The sequence below is a fragment of the Xenopus laevis genome, chromosome 4S, assembly GCF_017654675.1.
Source record: "Xenopus laevis strain J_2021 chromosome 4S, Xenopus_laevis_v10.1, whole genome shotgun sequence".
Classification (NCBI taxonomy): Eukaryota; Metazoa; Chordata; class Amphibia; order Anura; family Pipidae; genus Xenopus; species Xenopus laevis.
In genome coordinates, this window is record NC_054378.1 from 9,451,689 (window position 1) to 9,469,250 (window position 17,562).

The 17,562-nt window shown below is 41.3% G+C and overlaps 1 protein-coding gene across 2 annotated transcripts in view; it reads right to left on the reverse strand.

The window, feature by feature from the left end:
• mpped2.S (metallophosphoesterase domain containing 2 S homeolog) overlaps nt 1–17,241 on the reverse strand; it is a 99,941-nt gene extending 82,700 nt beyond the window's left edge. Inside the window, exons 1-2 of one of the 2 annotated variants that reach the window (XM_018259606.2) lie at nt 15,534–15,658; nt 1,109–1,353 (exon numbers count right to left, since the gene is read on the reverse strand). In XM_018259606.2, coding sequence (XP_018115095.1) covers nt 1,109–1,236 — 128 coding nt within the window. In that variant the 5' untranslated portion in view covers nt 1,237–1,353; nt 15,534–15,658. 2 annotated transcript variants of the gene reach the window in all.
• Between the last annotated feature and the right edge of the window lie 321 nt (nt 17,242–17,562).

The window sequence follows — 17,562 nt, forward strand, 5'->3', positions numbered from 1 at the left end:
CTTGGAGTCCAGTAATAGAGTGAACTGGATTCTGCAGCTGGGCCCAAACTATGTCCATAACTAGAATATATTGCTAACAAATACAAAGCTGTATTGAATATACATAGCCAGGATGGAAGTCAAGTGATCCACTTAACTTAAAGGCTGCATGTGGTCCTCCAAGAGATTTATATGGCCTTCAACCTGACCAACATAGACATTTTTCTGTGATTTCATCATTATATTATAATCTGGCTCCTGAACATAAAGATAGTCAGACCACTACATGGATAAAGTTGGTTAATTAAAAAAGGTTGGGAATTAGGAAGGGTGGAGTTGTAGGAAAGTGAGACAATGGTAAGGCAGAAACTTGAGGAAACATGAGTTAGATGAAGCAAGTCCCATTTGCAACTTTCCAGCATTATGGTATGGAACAAAAGCTTGATGGAGCACCTCATTCTTTTAGAACAGTGTGGGGCTGGCCCAATATGGCCCAAAAAGGATGAAGTGGTAGCCCAATATGAAGATAAATTAGGATGAAGATTAAGAGTTGCATGCTTATGTTCTGTTTTTGGCCCTTGATCTATACAAACTGTTACTACTATGTTTTGAGGGGACTGAAAACAAAAAGACTTGTATACCCCATGTGCACTAAGGTCTTCTTATAGCTTGAGCTGCCCAAGTCGAATTTGGACTATAGCACCCTCCAGACCATGGAGGTTGAAACATTTGGCCAAGGCTCCTCTTAGCTCATAACGAGGTAACAGTTATAGTTAAATATTGATATATCAGCGATAGGACACCATAAACGGATCTCAAATCCAACCCTAACTTTCCTTTAGGATAGTCATCTAGTTGTATCTAAGACAGCAAACAGGCATTCTCCACCAATCTCAGTTGGTCTTTAGGTTGAGCAAGTCCCAAGGGTGCCAGACCAGCATTTGGGAATTCTAGCCATTGAGAAAAGGCCATCCAAATATTTCCCCCATCAAGTCTCCCATCCTACCCCTACCCTAAATCATGAAACTTTTAAGATGGACAACAGATGGAACAGAGAAATATCAGATCATGTACTCGTGATTTCTGTTTTACCACCACAATCACCCTCCTAAGATACCAGTCTACTTACATGTGAACATGCGGCGGTTGGAACCTGCTTTGGTTTATGTTGTAGTGTGTGAACGCCTGGGTGGGATTAGAACTGTATTCGTCCACAGTTACAGTGACTTTTCCTTGGGAGGGAATTCCATGTGCCATGCTTCCTTTTCATAGACATGAGCAATTCACAGAGTACAGGAACAAGTGAGAGAGGCAAGCATGGCGCACCCAATGGCCGCTAAATCCAGGACTTCACTACATTAGCACCACATACATCTGGAAGAATTAGAGAAAAAAAGATGTTGTTAATATTATTATTCCCAGTACATTGCTAAAGGTACAGAGAGATTGATTTATAGATTCCTCATCCATTTATTTCTCTTAGATGGTCTACAGTATTTGGGACCTGCCATAGTATTTCCCTTTGTCCAGAGTTGTCCAACTATTTCAATAAAGTGGGTCATATATTGATATTACATGATTAGGGGCCCAGATTATAACAAAATGATGGTGTCATCCACGGAGGTCAACAGAGTTCTTTAGCTGTCTGGGGGGAAATAAAAAGTTCTTGGGGTGCCCACATCAGGCCCATGGGCCTTCAATTGGACAGATACTGGAAAATGAATTTATGACTCTTACCTAGTTTAAATAAAAGGATTCTAGAAAGTTACCAAATTACAGGAAGCCCATCTCCCATAGAGGTGGAGCCAAAGGAAAAATATACAGAGTAGGGCCCATTAATTAAGATCCAACTAGCAGCTTTCCAATTATAGCCCTATGTAGCACAGGGGTACAGAAACAGAGCTTCCATTAAAGAAAGATGGGTGGAAAACCAGTTAGGGACCCTATAGAAGGAGGGGGTCTGGACAGTCCAATCTATAAAGGGACAGGGCTTGTGGCAGGAATGGGGTGGGTGTAAAAGGCAGATCCTTGGCAAAGACCAAACAGTAGGGATGCACCGAATCCAGGATTCAGTTCGGGATTCAGCCTTTTTCAGCAGGATTCGGCAGAATCCTTCTATTCGGCCGAACCAAATCCTAATTTGCATATGCAAATTAGGGTTGGGGAGGGAAATCTTGTGACTTTTTGTCACTAAACAAGGAAGTAAAACATGTTTTCCCCTTCCCACCCCTTATTTACATATGCAAATTAGTATTCAGATCGGTATTCGGCCGAATCTTTTGCAAAGGATTCGGGGGGTTCAGCCGAATCCAAAATAGTGGATTCGGTGCATCCCTACCAAACAGCACTATAGATGAGTATTATACTTGTTATGGCCTACCAGCTTGGATTACTGAGTTCAGTAAATGTGCCATAGAAGACACACGTGCATCAGAAAGCTCATTGCGTTGTCTCTTTAAGATTAAAATATAAGCAGCAGCAACTCCGCAGGATGGTAATTATATTTTTTAGCAACAAAAAGGCCAGTTCCCTCAGCACGATGATTATTTATAAAAGTCCAGAGCGAGCGATGCACATTTAGCATTCATCTTCCGAAAAAAGAACCCTGCGCGGCTCTAATTACAGATATTGAGACATAAAAGGTAAAGCCCAATTGCCGTCGTTTCAATTACAAGTTGCACAAAAGGTCAATCGACTCCTTTCACGCGCGCACCGCCCTTGTGTGAACTGGGTAATAATCAGAGTGATGAGATTCATAAAGTCAATTACTTTGGGTTCCGCGTTTTGATGGGCCAATTGTCAGCTCGAGATGAGAGGGATACACGGCAATGAAGTGCAGGAAACAAATATCCACAAAAAAAGGGAAATGGCACACGGGACGATGCCCTCAATGTATTTTAGTAGCCCAAATACTCCTTCCACTGCCCTCGATGAGAATTCCCTAAGGAAAAAATCTGTACAACCAAAAGCTGCTGCTGTCCTTCTATTATTAGACAAATGTAAAATAAAGTAGGATACAGCTAAGAACTTGTAATCACCAAAATTGATCTCAATATGCCAGACACTGTCAGATATGAATCAGCAGAAGGAACTTTTAAACTTGCCCAATGACCAAACAAACAATATTCCTAGTAAATAGATAGTGTCGCCAAAAATAATGCATAAGACTATATTATTGGTACGAGTATGGTCCAGTGATAGACTTCTTCCAAAACAAAATGCAGGTGTGCCCCAACTGCGCAGAAACTACTAGTAAAGACTAACAATGAGCGGGTCGGCTGGTTAAGGTGGACCAATTGTCCATAGAGGTGGGTCGTGGGCCTAATTTGCAGCCACTTGACCTATCCTCAACCCCACTGCGCCACTGCACGACCCACTAATTTCGATTGATGACATCAGTGAAAGCGCAGTTTGGACATGGGTATATAAATCGGGCGGTACAGTTGGCCAGGTTGGTCGTGGGTTGGTCTATCACGGGTTAGGGTTGGGTTGAATTTTTTTTGAAACATACATCACTAGAATTTTCATGCTAATAGTTACATTTTCTGGAAAATTCAGGGGTTTTTTCTAATTCAGATCTCAGTTTCTTGCAACAATTGTTATGTAGGCAGCCAAAATCCATTGTTAACTGCACTCTTAAAGGACCAGTAACATGAATCTTTTTTACAAAAAAAATTTGTTAGTATAGAATGAAAAAAAACCCCACAAAGACAAATGAAACTTATAAATCGCTAAGTCTTTATTAAGAAATAACTTACCGAAAACTCCGCATGCGCTCCTCTTCAGAAAAGGCGATTGATTTCTCCTCCCTGCCTTCCTTATAGGAGTTAGCCAGGGGGGAGAAACCGAGCGCTGCATGCTGGATCGGCGCCGTATCGCCTTTTCTGAAGTAGAGCGCAAGTGGAGTTTCTGTAAGTTATTTCTTAATAAAGACTTAGAGTTTTAAAAGTTTAATTTGTCTATGTGGTTTTTTTTTTGTTCTATACTAACGATTTTTTTTTATTTATTTTTTTAAATTGATGTTACTGGTCCTTTAAGTAGCTGCCCAAGCCTCAGCCCAACCTGCAGGTTATCATCCCAGCCCATGCATCTTAACTAGAAACCACAAAATTTATATTTAAAAACTCTTGCATGGGAAGTTTTGTCAGCACAGCTTTTTAAGGGCAGGTAATGAATATGTATTATCCTCGGAGACCCCATTAAACACAACAAACCGGCTCTGTTTGCACAACAAATAAAAGCTGGCCAAACACTGCAAAAATGCAGGAATAAAAAGTGAACGCATTTATCTACATAGCATTAAATTATATGTAGATTTGGATTCTTAATCTTCATATTTCATATTTCCAGTCCTTTAAATAGATGTGTTACTCATGTTACTATTTTCGTTTACGTTTTGGGGTGGAATTGGCTAAAACCTGGGATTTATACGACTGCTTCCGACAGCTTCTTGTGATTATACCAATGAAAATGCACTGTTATTAATGGAAAGGATTAAAGTAGATTAAACATTTAAATACCACGGCCCCCGCATAATCTCTACTCAAATATTCCGACAAAATTGCCACATCACTCTCTCTAAACAGTAACAGAATGTACTGATTCTGGGGATGCGTTGGACATAAACACAAAAAATTTACGGAAAAAAATACTAATGTCTTCATGTTTCCTCTTCGTTTTAACTATTGGTTAATTTTCAACAACCACCCCTCGTTGCTGAACAGATGGCAAAAGGTTGGCCAGGTCTTTTATTATTTTACAACCTTATGAACTTGCCAGCCCATATGTTATCCACGTTCATATAGAAAGAACTTTCTCTTGTTCTGGTTTTTTAGTACCTCGGCCCCGTGTCCAATCAGAGGGACCAAAATCACATGAAAATGAAGGAAATTTATGGGAAAATGTATCAAAAGTTACAGCCACTGGTTGTATATTTATAACTGGCCAAACAGAAAACGATACCTCTAGATAAAGCTAAGAGACATTACAATGTTATGGAGGCCTAGTCAGAATTAATAATTCATCCAAACTTCAGGGCAGATTTATCAAAGATTAACATTTTCCTAATTTGACAAAGATCGATCAATTCAATCAAAATCTATCTTTATCTCTGTCCACAGGAATTTGTTATCTCAGAATGACTGCTCTGAGATGTCAATACAATTTATTTTTTCCCAGCATATTAGCTCAACGGTAAATCAGATAACCAGATTCGATATTTGCCATGAAAAATCGGAATCAAACGATCACAAAAAAAACTTTTTCAAAATCCAGATTTTACTTCCTGTATATATACAACTGTGGCCTATGAAAGTTGAAATTCTGGGCACATCTCTACGGGAAAAAATCTTGCACCTTTTTGTAAATGACGCACGTGTTGTATTTGTATCATGTTGGGGCGGGAAACAGCATTCTTCTTCAGGACCTGTAATTTTTCACAATTTTAAAGCGGTGTCTTCTTCCCTCTCTTCCCATTCAAAAAAAAGGGTAAACATGTTTCCATAGTTCAAATTGGGAATATTAGCAATAATGTAATTCAACTGAAAATGAATGGGCAGGTTTGAAAATTCCTCTCACCATAAGTTTTATGATCCAATATTTCGGCCTGGGGGCCAGAAGATCAGGTCATCCCAGTTGGACAAATTGGGTTAAGATCCACTTATTTGTCAATGTTGTCAAAGGAGCTTTGTACACTATTATAACACAATTATTGTTAAAGGGATACTGACATACATGTATGCCCTCCTCTGAGATGCCACTACCTAAGGATGACTTTTCAAAATGCTCTATTTTTTACAAGACAGTTGTGCGAACCTCTTCACCCATTTCACCAAGGAACCAGTAGATAATGCCATCTTCTACTCTGCTGTGGAAGCATGTACCCAACCTCCCAAGGAACCAGTAGATAATGCCATCTTCTACTTTGCTGTGAAAGCATGTACCCAACCTCCCAAGGAACCAGTAGATAATGCCATCTTTTACTCTGCTGTGGAAGCATGTACCCAACCTCCCAAGGAACCAGTAGATAATGCCATCTTCTACTCTGCTGTGGAAGCATGTACCCAGCCTCCCAAGGAACCAGTAGATAATGCCATCTTCTACTCTGCTGTGGAAACATGTACCCAACCTCCCAAGGAACCAGTAGATAATGCCATCTTCTACTCTGCTGTGGAAATATGTACCCAACCTCCCAAGGAACCAGTAGATAATGCCATCTTCTACTCTGCTGTGGAAGCATCTACCCAACCTCCCAAGGAACCAGTAGATAATGTCACCTTCTACTCTGCTGTGGAAACATGTACCCAACCTCCCAAGCAACCAGTAGATAATGCCATCTTCTACTCTGCTGTGGAAGCATGTACCCAACCTCCCAAGGAACCAGTAGATAATGCCATCTTCTACTTTGCTGTGAAAGCATGTACCCAACCTCCCAAGGAACCAGTAGATAATGCCATCTTCTACTCTGCTGTGGAAGCATGTACCCAACCTCCCAAGGAACCAGTAGATAATGCCATCTTCTACTCTGCTGTGGAAGCATGTACCCAGCCTCCCAAGGAACCAGTAGATAATGCCATCTTCTACTCTGCTGTGGAAACATGTACCCAACCTCCCAAGGAACCAGTAGATAATGCCATCTTCTACTCTGCTGTGGAAACATGTACCCAACCTCCCAAGGAACCAGTAGATAATGCCATCTTCTACTCTGCTGTGGAAGCATCTACCCAACTTCCCAAGGAACCAGTAGATAATGTCACCTTCTACTCTGCTGTGGAAACATGTACCCAACCTCCCAAGCAACCAGTAGATAATGCCATCTTCTACTCTGCTGTGGAAGCATGTAACCAACCTCCCAAGGAATCAGCAGATATTGCCATCTTCTACTGTGGAAGCATGTAGAAACCCAACCTTCCAAGAACTCTACATGGTCATCAAGGGCTGGGAATTGTATTTCAAGTTTTGGTTGGATAACACAGTTATAGAAGGTTATAGTTGCCATCTTGACCCACTGTACCGCTTACCCCACATTTTGCATAATTACAGTTGGTGCTAAATGGGGTCCCATAGCAGTCACCTTATTTCCAAAGGCAGTTCTAACTCTCAAAAATCAAAAAGAGACAATACTTTTAAAATAAATAAAGCAAAATTAACAATATACAACAATTTTTTGTTCACATGCAGCTTCAGACAGACCTTCTTTGATTCCAAATTCTCCTTGTGACTGGAATTGTTTACAGAAATGACAGAACAAATTAACTCCTTTGCTAGCGATGAAAAGGCTCTCAATATTATCTTGTAACAAGCCATGCGAGCCACCGGCTGTGATGTGAGGAAATTAGAAAAGGAAAAGATGAAACTGCAGAAATGTTTATTGGTCAAACTAACCAAGCATAGAAAGTCCTTAGTAAAATAAACGGAGGAGAGAAAAAAAAAGCAGTTGAATATTTGAGCAGAAAAATATGTATTTATTTGAATTGAAGTCTAAGGAAGGAGGTTGGTAGTAGAAAAAATTTTTTCGGAACAAATTACAAAAATTTGCCGGAGAAATCAAATCCTTCTTGAAATAAAAATTCAGACAGTAAAATGAATACATTTTATTTTTTTTCCTGCTCTAATATTTATACAGCAAATAATTTTGAAGCAAATCCAAAAATGGTATTAAGAGTTAGGCATTATTTGTAAATAAAAATTTTTATTTAAAAAAAAAAATGGTTTTACTTATGGGTTTACTTGGGTGTAAAGAATATGTATTAGCTAGAGTAGGCAAGATATCTGAACTCCTGTAAGCCAAATGCAAACTCACGGCAACAAACACAACACTTTTTCTAACAATACAAATTTAATCAACGATAAATGTTTTCTAAAATTATCAATTTTGGTGTTGGAATTTTGATTTCTCCAGAGCAATGTGCCATAAGCAGTTCTCCCTAAGCAAACTGGTAGCTATTGTCTTACAATTTTTAGCATTTTATAACAGATACATTATATTGTTTTTGGATATCTCCAAAGAAATGTGCCATAAGCAGTTCTCCCTAAGCAATCTGGTAGCCATTTTGGTAGCCAAATGTTTAGCATTTACGATTTTGACTTGAAATTAATCAATTATCTTCTTTACATATTGCTAGGGCCATCTTAGATTTGAGGTGTGCGACTGCGGCCAACAAATCAACTAAAAATGTAAATCAAAAATTCTGCATTTCTACATACCATTTTTGAAAATTTTTTATTTTGAAATCAGCATGAACTATATATTTCCTTTTACTTTCACTTTGTAAGGCTGAAACTATAAATGATGCATTCAGTAAAATGCGTCCAAGACGGATTATGGTTGGGGGTTGCTTAGATAAGAGAGATCTCTCTATAAAGGGACAGCAGATAAGAGCAGAAATAGAAATTTCAGCTGTGAATAATATTTTCAGCTACTGCTATTATTAGTTTGCATTTCATTACATATGAATCATTATCGCATTGCTTTAAGCACCCACGGCGAACTAATAGAAGAATCTAAAAATGCTGCTGTCCCCCTAGAGCAGTGACTGTAGAGGCCCATCACAAAACTCAGTTATGATGAGCTTTGGAGAGAATGTCTCCTCTAGATTTTCCTGGAAGCCTAGTTTGAAGGCCAGTTAGAGTGGTCTTTAGGAGGGACATTGACTTGGTGGCCTAGATAGTCTTCAAAAGTTGCTGAATGCACTGTTCCTACTAGTGATGTGCGGGTTAGACGGGTTCGGGTCGAGCTCGCAGTGCTCCTCGCGGGTGGCCACCTTCAAATGCCGGCATCCGACTTCCGGTTTTATAGTCTTTTGTGATGTCATTGTGACATCATCGGCGGGGCGGGTCGAAGTGGGTCTGTAAAAGGACCCCGGAAGCGGGTGCAGGCGGGCGCGGGTTGTAGCAGGGCAGGTTAGGGTCAGGGAAACCCTGACCCGCACATCACTGGTTCCTACGTATCCTTCACTAGAGGGAGTTCTGGCCATACAATGGTCATATAAAGAGGTGCTTGAACTAAAGAAATCCAAAAGTCACAGCATTAAAGATGGCCATAAATGCGCCGATATAATTGTTTTGTGTGAGGGCTCAGAATAATCGTCATGACAATTTCTGTACCATGGTGACCGGGCATTTAATCGATTGGACAGGTTAAGATATTTCTTTTGGATAACAATCCATGGGTGCCCGTCACAACTATTTCCAGGACACAGCTTTTATACATTTGGCAAGAACATCGTCCAATATATTATTTATCCGACTTTAATCCTATAGGTTAAAACTAGGGATGCACCGAATCTAGGATTCGGTTCGGGATTCGGCCAGGATTCTGCCTTTTTTAGCAGGATTCGGATTCGCCCGAATCCTTCTGCCCGGCCGAACCGAATCAAATTAGGGGTGGGGAGGGAAATCGCGTGACTCTTCGTCACAAAACAAGGAAGTAAAAAATGTTTTCCCCTTCCCACCCCTAATTTGCTTATGCAAATTAGGATTTGGTTCAGTATTCGGCTGGATCTCTTGCGAAGGATTCAGGGGTTCAGACAAATCCAAAATAGTGGATTCAGTGCATCCCTAATGCAAATTAATCTTTTAGAAAGGATTCGGGGGTTCGGCCGAATCCAAAATAGTTGATTCGGTGTATCCTTAGTTAAAACTGAATGTGCATGTTAGATTGCTGCGTTAAAACTTAAAGATCGATTTCCGAACATTTGTCACAGAACAAGTAAAATTCGGACGTCCAGCTTTATGCAGACCTGTCTGTGCATGAGGATTGTTGGATTTTCAGAGGTTCCTATTGACTTCTTCGGAATAGTAAGATAGGATCTAGAGATTCTGGTGGCTCATTGGCAACGATGATCCCCATTAGGGTATATCATACAAAACTCTGAGTGTATACAGTATTTGCACAGGAATAAAACATACCCCTTGGAGAACCCCACCTCATTTATGCGAGGGCCAAACACATGGAGAATTGTTAAATAAATAAACAAATGTCAGCTTCTCTGCGGTTGAAAAGAAATAACAGTATAGGCCATTACACATACCAATCTCACTTGTTTCTGCCCTTCTGGCGTGAGCAGCGAGACACTGCAGTGAGACCCCCCCACTAACTGCTGGAATATAGATTTGCCCTTCCTGTATTTAGATTGGCTTTGAGGCTGCTGCCGCCAAAATGCACAGCGCTGCAGAAACCAAGGGGTCGGTAATAATGAATAGGAAAAACAGCCAAAACAAGTAAAAAAAAAAAAATACAATAAAATAATGAGGTGAAAACTCAGAGCAGCACATTTTTTCAGTCTCCTCTGCAGGAAAAGACGGGAATTCTCCATAACAAACATATTTAAAAATCCCCAACTGTTCACCTTAAGCCATTAGCAGCTGTTTCCTTAATTTCCCCTCAATTGTTGTTTTACATAAGCAAACACCTGCCTTCAAGGGCAGCGCCACTCACAGGCACCATCACTGGCGAATATAAAGCTACTTGTCTTGCCGTGGAACAGAATCGGATTTTAAGGGGAGGGGGGTCCCAGCAGGAGATTCTGACAATGATCCTTCCCAGCCGTGCGCTCGTCAACAAATTCTGGGGTCAGAGCACTTAACAAATTATGTCTGAAAACATATTGTGTAGAACATATTTATATTCACTGAAACCTCTGTATACTATAGTACCCACAAAAGATAATAGTTATACACATTAAAAAAGAAAAATTAGAAGAATTTTTGGTACTAAACATAAAGGGGCATGTTTTTGTAAATAGGTATAGTAGGGAGAGATGATGCCTATAGTAACAGTGGATAATAGTCTCTGGGAAGTGAGTGTGACTGTGGGATAGCAGGTATAGTAGGGAGAGATGGTGTCTATAGTAACAGTGGATAATAGTCTCTGGGAAGGGAGTGTGACTGTGGGATAGCAGGTATAGTAGGGAGAGATGGTGTCTATAGTAACAGTGGATAATAGTCTCTGGGAAGGGAGTGTGACTGTGGGATAGCAGGTATAGTAGGGAGAGATGGTGTCTATAGTAACAGTGGATAATAGTCTCTGGGAAGGGAGTGTGACTGTGGGATAGCAGGTATAGTAGGGAGAGATGATGCCTATAGTAACAGTGGATAATAGTCTCTGGGAAGGGAGTGTGACTGTGGGATAACAGGTATAGTAGGGAGAGATGGTGTCTATAGTAACAGTGGATAATAGTCTCTGGGAAGGGAGTGTGACTGTGGGATAGCAGGTATAGTAGGGAGAGATGGTGTCTATAGTAACAGTGGATAATAGTCTCTGGGAAGGGAGTGTGACTGTGGGATAGCAGGTATAGTAGGGAGAGATGGTGTCTATAGTAACAGTGGATAATAGTCTCTGGGAAGGGAGTGTGACTGTGGGATAGCAGGTATAGTAGGGAGAGATGGTGTCTATAGTAACAGTGGGATAATAGTCTCTGGGAAGGGAGTGTGACTGTGGGATAGCAGGTATAGTAGGGAGAGATGGTGTCTATAGTAACAGTAGGATAATAGTCTCTGGGAAGGGAGTGTGACTGTGGGATAGCAGGTATAGTAGGGAGAGATGGTGTCTATAGTAACAGTGGATAATAGTCTCTGGGAAGGGAGTGTGACTGTGGGATAGCAGGTATAGTAGGAGAGATGGTGCCTATAGTAACAGTGGATAATAGTCTCTGGGAAGGGAGTGTGACTGTGGGATAGCAGGTATAGTAGGAGAGATGGTGCCTATAGTAACAGTGGATAATAGTCTCTGGGAAGGGAGTGTGACTGTGGGATAGCAGGTATAGTAGGGAGAGATGGTGTCTATAGTAACAGTAGGATAATAGTCTCTGGGAAGGGAGTGTGACTGTGGGATAGCAGGTATAGTAGGGAGAGATGGTGTCTATAGTAACAGTGGATAATAGTCTCTGGGAAGGGAGTGTGACTGTGGGATAGCAGGTATAGTAGGGAGAGATGGTGTCTATAGTAACAGTGGATAATAGTCTCTGGGAAGGGAGTGTGACTGTGGGATAGCAGTTATAGTAGGGAGAGATGGTGCCTATAGTAACAGTGGGATAATAGTCTTTGGGAAGGGAGTGTGACTGTGGGATAGCAGGTATAGTAGGGAGAGATGGTGCCTATAGTAACAGTGGATAATAGTCTCTGGGAAGGGAGTGTGACTGTGGGATAGCAGGTATAGTAGGGAGAGATGGTGCCTATAGTAACAGTGGATAATAGTCTCTGGGAAGGGAGTGTGACTGTGGGATAGCAGGTATAGCAGGGGGAGATGGTGCCTATAGTAACAGTGGATAATAGTCTCTGGGAAGGGAGTGTGACTGTAGGATAGCAGGTATAGTAGGGAGAGATGGTGTCTATAGTAACAGTGGATAATAGTCTCTGGGAAGGGAGTGTGACTGTGGGATAGCAGGTATAGTAGGGAGAGATGGTGCCTATAGTAACAGTGGGATAATAGTCTCTGGGAAGGGAGTGTGACTGTGGGATAGCAGGTAAAGTAGGGAGAGATGGTGCCTATAGTAACAGTGGATAATAGTCTCTGGGAAGGGAGTGTGACTGTGGGATAGCAGGTATAGTAGGGAGAGATGGTGTCTATAGTAACAGTGGGTAATAGTCTCTGGGAAGGGAGTGTGACTGTGGGATAGCAGGTATAGTAGGGAGAGATGGTGCCTATAGTAACAGTGGATAATAGTCTCTGGGAAGGGAGTGTGACTGTGGGATAGCAGGTATAGTAGGGAGAGATGGTGCCTATAGTAACAGTGGATAATAGTCTCTGGGAAGGGAGTGTGACTGTGGGATAGCAGGTATAGTAGGGAGAGATGGTGTCTATAGTAACAGTGGGTAATAGTCTCTGGGAAGGGAGTGTGACTGTGGGATAGCAGGTATAGTAGGGAGAGATGGTGCTTATAGTAACAGTGGAATAATGATCCCTTAAAAAGAACTGTAACTGCACAACAGATTGAAGCCATGCAATAGTTCCTTGGAATTTACAGCCTGCATGGCCACACACACACATACAGATTAACAGATAAACTTGCAAAACTGGTTTCTTAGGGGCACCTACATCACAAGGTGATATTTACAGTTATAATAAACCTTGTCTTTACGCAGATATATTAACAAGGCAATATAGAAACACAAACACTTTATATCAACCGTCCTTTAGTGAAACTTGGTGTACAACTCCCAGCACCCTCAGAAGACTTAAGGGCAATAAAACGGCAGAATCTTATTTCAACGTGTTTTAGTTCACTAAATAGTTAAAAGCTTGGGCTTCAACTATAAATCAGACAAATACACGGGAAAAGGGAATTTAACGATGAAGAAGGATTTTCGACACAAAATATACATTGATAACTTGTACAGATATGGGACCTGTTATCCAGAATGATCGGGACCTGGGGCTTTCCAGATAATGGATCTTTACATAATTTGGATCTTCATACTTTAAGTCTACTAGAAAATCATGAAAACATTAAATAAACCCAATAGGCTGGTCTTGCTTCCAATAAGGATTAATTATATCTTAGTTGGGACCAAGTACAAGCGACTGTTTTATTATTACAGAGAAAATGGAATTAATTTAAAAAAATTTGAATTATTTGGATAAAATGGAGACTATTGGAGAAAGCCTTTCCATAATTCTGAGCTTTCTGGATAATGGGTTTCTGGATAACGGGTCCCAACTATAGAGAAGTTGAAGGCAAAGTATAAGAAACAGACAAACTGAAAGCCGTAAAGTTTTTTTTTTTTTTTGGATGTTTCTGAACATATACCCCTCGAAACGCCAGCTGTCAGGGAATTCTGGGAGGATTAGGCACCCCAGTTCCTATAAAATAAATAAATCTGGGGGTTTTAGGAGCAATCCTTCCCGGGTAACTACGGTAAAGTCAGATTTAGGTCCATTACACTATGTACAGGGTATGGGGTAGAAACAGAACTTTTATAGATGACAAAACCACAGAAAAACTAAAAATCTCCCACCAGAATTGTATTTATTTATTTATTTTTATTGCTAATTTAAATTCTGCAAATTATTAATTCTCTAAATTCTCCATCATGGCTACTTCCTAATAATCTATATTGTGAGTGACTGTTCAAGACACAAAACACGAGACAATATTAAAAAGATAATAACCCTTTCATTGCCAGATCAATATTATAGCACATAGACTGTTCATTTTTTGGCATAATAACCTTTTTCGGTATAAAAGTTGCATATTATTTCCATTCGTTTAGCATGAAAGCTTTACTTTTCTTGCCTATTATTGCATTGCCGAATTAAAAACAAAAATGTAAACTTTTTTTTTAATACTCTTTTTTTTTTTTTTACAGCCTTTGATTTTTTTTTTAAGAGCCAATAGAAAACCCCGAAATATTTAGAAAAAGCTTAGCAATGAAACGGCGAATGGTTTCAGGCACGGCAATGGGTTTTTAATCAACATTCCTAATAATAACTGTGCAGCGCTTGGTAAAGTCCATAAACCGAATTATGTTTGGGCTTACAAAGGCCATTTAAATGCAGATTTGGGGAAAATTAAATGTTGGAATTTGGAAAGGCCTGATCCAGTCTATGCTGCAGTTCATCCAACCACGCAATAAGCAACAGATCTCCAAAATAAAAGCAAAAAAAGAAGCCCCAGAACTCTCTGGGCTCCATTCACGCAATACGGGCAGGTGCTTGGTATGCACATGTGATCACTATCATATATATATATATATATATATATATATATATATATATATATATATATATATATATATATATATATATACTACTGACTATAATATAGCTATCCATGATATTTTTTTAAAAAAAAAAAATTACAGTAAAGATACAATAAACCAGTAAATACTCACTGCCCCTATGTAGTGGCTCAATAACTTTCCCTCTACAGATAACGCCATTAACGCCGGCTATAGTATTAACCCTTTCCCTGCCAGCATTGCAAAGTTAAAAGGACAACAGGTTACAGGAGACAAAAGCGAGAAATGTAAAGCACCAGACAATCCCCAGATTTCCTCTATCATTTCCTTATCGAATAGAATTTAACCATCTAGAAACCAGAAATGGTATATAAGTCTGTCCCGGCTCTGGAGAAGGTGGAAAGCCGCAAGCGATTGCGGAAAATAACGCTCAAAATTCTGCCGTTGTTGGGGGGGGGTTGGAATTCATTGTCGGCAAAGGTTTGCAGCTGGACCCAAGAGCATGCAATTGAAATATGGAACAGAAATAAAAGAATCCCAGCGTTTCTTTTTGAAATTGTTCAAGAAGGATGAGAAGGAGAAGAAGAAGGAGAAGAAGAAGGATGAGAAGGAGAAGAAGGATGAGAAGGATGAGAAGGAGAAGAAGGAGAAGAAGAAGAAGAAGAAGGATGAGAAAGAGAAGAAGGAGAAGAAGAAGGATGAGAAAGAGAAGAAGAAGGATGAGAAAGAGAAGAAGAAGGATGAGAAAGAGAAGGAGAAGAAGGATGAGAAAGAGAAGAAGGAGAAGAAGGATGAGAAGGAGAAGAAGAAGGATGAGAAAGAGAAGAAGAAGGATGAGAAAGAGAAGAAGAAGAAGAAGGAGAAGTGGTTACTACCTATGGAAGTCCATGGTCTGGCTGGAGGTTGAAGGAAAATCTGCCCTTTAGAAGCATGAAATTCCCCCGCTGGTTGCTCCTCTGTGTCTCCCTGGCTGCAAAAATCCTCTCTGTGGCCGCCACACTCCCTGTCTCTCTCCCCCCTCCTTCTCCCTTATTCAGGGATTGATTGATTACAATCATTGACCAAGGGGCTTTGACCCGGGCACCCTCCCTGGCTCTCTGCGGCTTGGCGAGCAACTAAAGAGAAGCAGCGACAGGAGCAGGAGACTCTGCAGATCTTCATTGAAGGTGTTAAATGAATTCTAAGGAATCAGTCTTACACACAGGAGAAGCATGCTTATATACAGGTTCATATGAACAAAAGGGCAAGCAACACAATGACATTTTTTCTTAAAATAAAAATTACAATCATGCGGAAAATTTGAGTTTTGAATAAAAATGTAACATATCAGGAAAATAAACAAGGGTGAGGGCACAGTTTTTAAGCTATTTCCGTCTCCAAAAAATATTATGATTTTCATACACTTCTTTATCTTAGAATTATATCAGCCGACAGATAGGGAAGAATATTTATTTTTTACATGAGAGAAGATACGGTGAGGGGATGAAAGTTTTCTGGGGATCAGAGAATGGAATAATAAATTCGATATTTATTTATTTTTTTGTAGAAAAAGCAAAGCCACATGAAAGGACATAAAAGAGGACTGTTCAGCAGAGGGAAGTGGCGGGGGTTGCCCTGAACTTGGCCTGGAAAGGGTTAAGGATCAAAGCAACCAGTAATGGCGAGTTAACCCCCGCGCACCCGTGACACTGCACTTACTAAACTGGATAATGATAATAATAATAATAACAGGAAGTGTTACGGTCACAATGGAAACAGCCAGGGGCATTTATTTATTTATACCCAATATAAATATAAAATATGTCTGAGTTCTTGTGCACAAAATCAATTGTGTAGCAATATTTATTATTTTTTGTAACCACCTTCCCCGGCCTGGCGTGGACTCTCCCCACAAGAAATGTGATCCCTGAGCCTGGCTGCCTATGAAGGCCACAATAATCATTAGCATATAGCCCTGTGCCCTGCGGTGTGTGAGGGAGAGGTGGTGTCTGTCTGTCTGTGTCTGTCTGTGTCTGTCTGTCTGTGACTGCCCAGCCTCCATCACAATAGACAAGTCTGTAGTCCCAGGAATGAGCCCAGAGCAGTTGCAGCTTCTCCCCAGTGGTCCCACTGCTCCTTGGCCTGAGGTGACTGACACTGGGGCACAAGGCTGAGCTGAATAGAAATAAAAGGCACAGACATGTCCCCCATCATGTGTCTCCCCAGCAAGAAGCAGAGGGATGAGAAGGGGAATGGGAGAGAGAAAGGAGAGAGAAGGGAGAGGGGGAGGGAAAGGGCAGCTCGTGTCTCTCTCCAATTAATGAGCTTTAGAGAAACACTAAATGCTACAGACTTGGGATAAACACATGGGGGTCTCAGAGAGGGTCCAGGGGGTGTTTGTCGCTTATTGGCCAGTCCCGGGCTCAGACGAGGCACCTCTAACCCACAGGCTTTGTGTTCCTTCCCTGTGATCTGTCTCCCCTCACTAATCAGGCTTCATTACCTCAATCCCGGCTGCAGATGTGACCAGAGCCGCGGTCAGTCGTGGGCTGGAAACTCATCCATCAGGGCTGAGGGTCGGGAGGTGCAGTCAGGAGGTGAGGGGGTCGGTGCAGACAGGGCAAAACCTTCGACCCTGAGGGTCCCCCGGCTGGTTTAGAGTGGGAATGAAAAGGCTCACACACAAGAATCAGAGCAGCCTCGATCTGGGGAGGGAGACAGAGCAATGCAGTGATAGTGGGCTGCCACTGGGGTCAGAGAGGAGAGGGGCTGCCACTGGGGTCAGAGAGGAGAGGGGCTGCCACTGGGGTCAGAGAGGAGAGGGGCTGCCACTGGGGTCAGAGAGGAGAGGGGCTGCCACTGGGGTCAGGGAAGAGAGGGGCTGTCACTGGGGTCAGAGAGGAGAGGGGCTGCCACTGGGGTCAG